At 12.4% G+C, this 2025-nt stretch overlaps 1 protein-coding gene across 1 annotated transcript; it reads left to right on the top strand.

The window, feature by feature from the left end:
- Nucleotides 1–1286: 1286 nt before the first annotated feature.
- PGSY75_1342700 (putative transcription activator) lies at nucleotides 1287–1675 on the top strand (the record flags this gene model as incomplete). Its single annotated transcript, XM_018787460.1, has 3 exons — nucleotides 1287–1347; nucleotides 1427–1519; nucleotides 1653–1675. 3 exons carry the CDS (start codon nucleotides 1287–1289, stop codon nucleotides 1673–1675), a joined length of 177 nt encoding a protein of 58 aa, XP_018640202.1.
- Between the last annotated feature and the right edge of the window lie 350 nt (nucleotides 1676–2025).

The raw sequence follows: 2025 nt of genomic DNA, 5'->3' as shown, positions 1-2025 counted from the left end.
TATAAATTATTTATTTTTATAAATAAAATAAATTTTTTTTTTTTTTTTTTTTTTTTTATAAATATTTTTTTTTTTTTTTTTTTTTTTTTTTTTTTTTTTTTTTTAATATATTAATATTTTATTATTTTAAATTTTATACATTTTTTTTCTTTTTTTCACTTTTTGATGTTTTTTTTCCTATTCCAATATATATATACTTATATATATTATACATATTATATATATATACAAAATGTGCAAAAATATATTCTTTTTTTTTTTTTATTTATAAATCTTGAAAATTAAAAACAAAACAAAACAAAAAAAAAAAAAAAAAAAAAAAAAATATAAATATATATATATATATATATATATGTATTATTATATTTTAAAAGAATATTAATATATATATATATTTTTTTTTTTTTTCCTCCAACCCTTGGGTTATTTTTTATGATATTAAAAGAAAATATAAAATAAATAGGAACAACATAAAATAATTCAAGCTTATAGTAAATATATAATAAACAATATTTAATTTGAGTTTACTCTTCTATATATTTTAGTATATTATATAAGGGTCATCTTAATATACTGCACTTGTATACGTATATAAATATATAGAACCATTATACATTTATTATATATATATATATAAAGTATGAGTTTATATTTACATTTTGGACTTATTCAAAAATTTATGTATTATAATATATTCATATTATATATATATATTATATATTATGGCTCATAATATAATAATATATACATATTATATATAATATTATTATATATTTTTATTTATTTTCATATAAGGGAAAAAAACATTTTATAGATCCTTTATTATATATGTTATATTAAAAATATATTATATATATAATATATATATATATATATATATATATGTATATTTATATATTTATGTATTTTTTTTTTTTTTTTTTTTTTTTTAAATATTTTTTCTATAATCATATAAAATAAATATATAATATGTAAATCTTATTTTATAATTTGTTTTAATTTTTTTTTTTTTTTCTTTTTTTTTTAAAAAAACATAAAAGAAAAAGAAATAGAATTAAATATATTATTATTTTTAAAAATACGTTTGTTTATATTATTATTAATATATTATCCATGTATAAATAAAGTCACGTCTCATAATAAAAAAAAAAAAAAAAAAGGCATTGAATTTTTATTATCAAGTGTTTTTATATATATTAAGTATATTTGGCATTGCCTTTTTTTTTAAACTATCTTATTTTTAAAAAAGTATATTTTTATTTATTTACAAAAAGTTAATTAAAAAAATGTATATAAGAGAACAAGATGAAGATATATCAACAGAACCTGTGGTATATATATGTGGAGGTAACAAATGCAACATAATATATATATATATATATTATATATACAAAAATATATTTGTTATACCTTAATTTTATTTTAGAATGTGGTATTGACACTGTAATACCACCGAACGCATCACTTCGTTGTAAAAATTGTGGATCAAAAATTTTCTTCAAGAAGAGAAGTAGAAGAGGTAATATTAATATAAATGTTATAAAGACAAATTAAGCATATTCATTCTTCTATTATGTAATATATATATATATATATATATATATATATATATATATATATATGTATCTTTTTATTTATTTTATTTTTTACAGTTATGCAATATGAAGCTCGCTAATGAACCAAAAGGAAAAGACTCATATATTTTATTTATCATTTGTATTATATTTAAAACATGTATATAGAATTTTTTTTTTGTATTATCATTTCATCTTTATATATACCTATATATTTATATGTTTTTTTTTTTAATTTATATAATCATACTTTGAACACATTGTTTAATTATACATCTATAAATTTTTTTTTAATAATAACACAATTTTTTTTTTTTTTTTTTTGATGTTTTTAATTATTTACAAAAATTTTTTTTAAAAAGAAATAAAAAAAAAAAAAAAAAAAAAAAAAAAAAAAAAAAAAATATAAAAATTTTTTTATAAAAAATTTTTATATATTTATTAAATAAAA

This window comes from Plasmodium gaboni, chromosome 13 (assembly GCF_001602025.1).
Source record: "Plasmodium gaboni strain SY75 chromosome 13, whole genome shotgun sequence".
In the NCBI taxonomy this organism is placed as follows: domain Eukaryota; phylum Apicomplexa; class Aconoidasida; order Haemosporida; family Plasmodiidae; genus Plasmodium; species Plasmodium gaboni.
The sequence above is the reverse complement of the archived record's forward strand: the minus strand, read 5'-3'. Positions and strand labels throughout refer to the sequence as shown.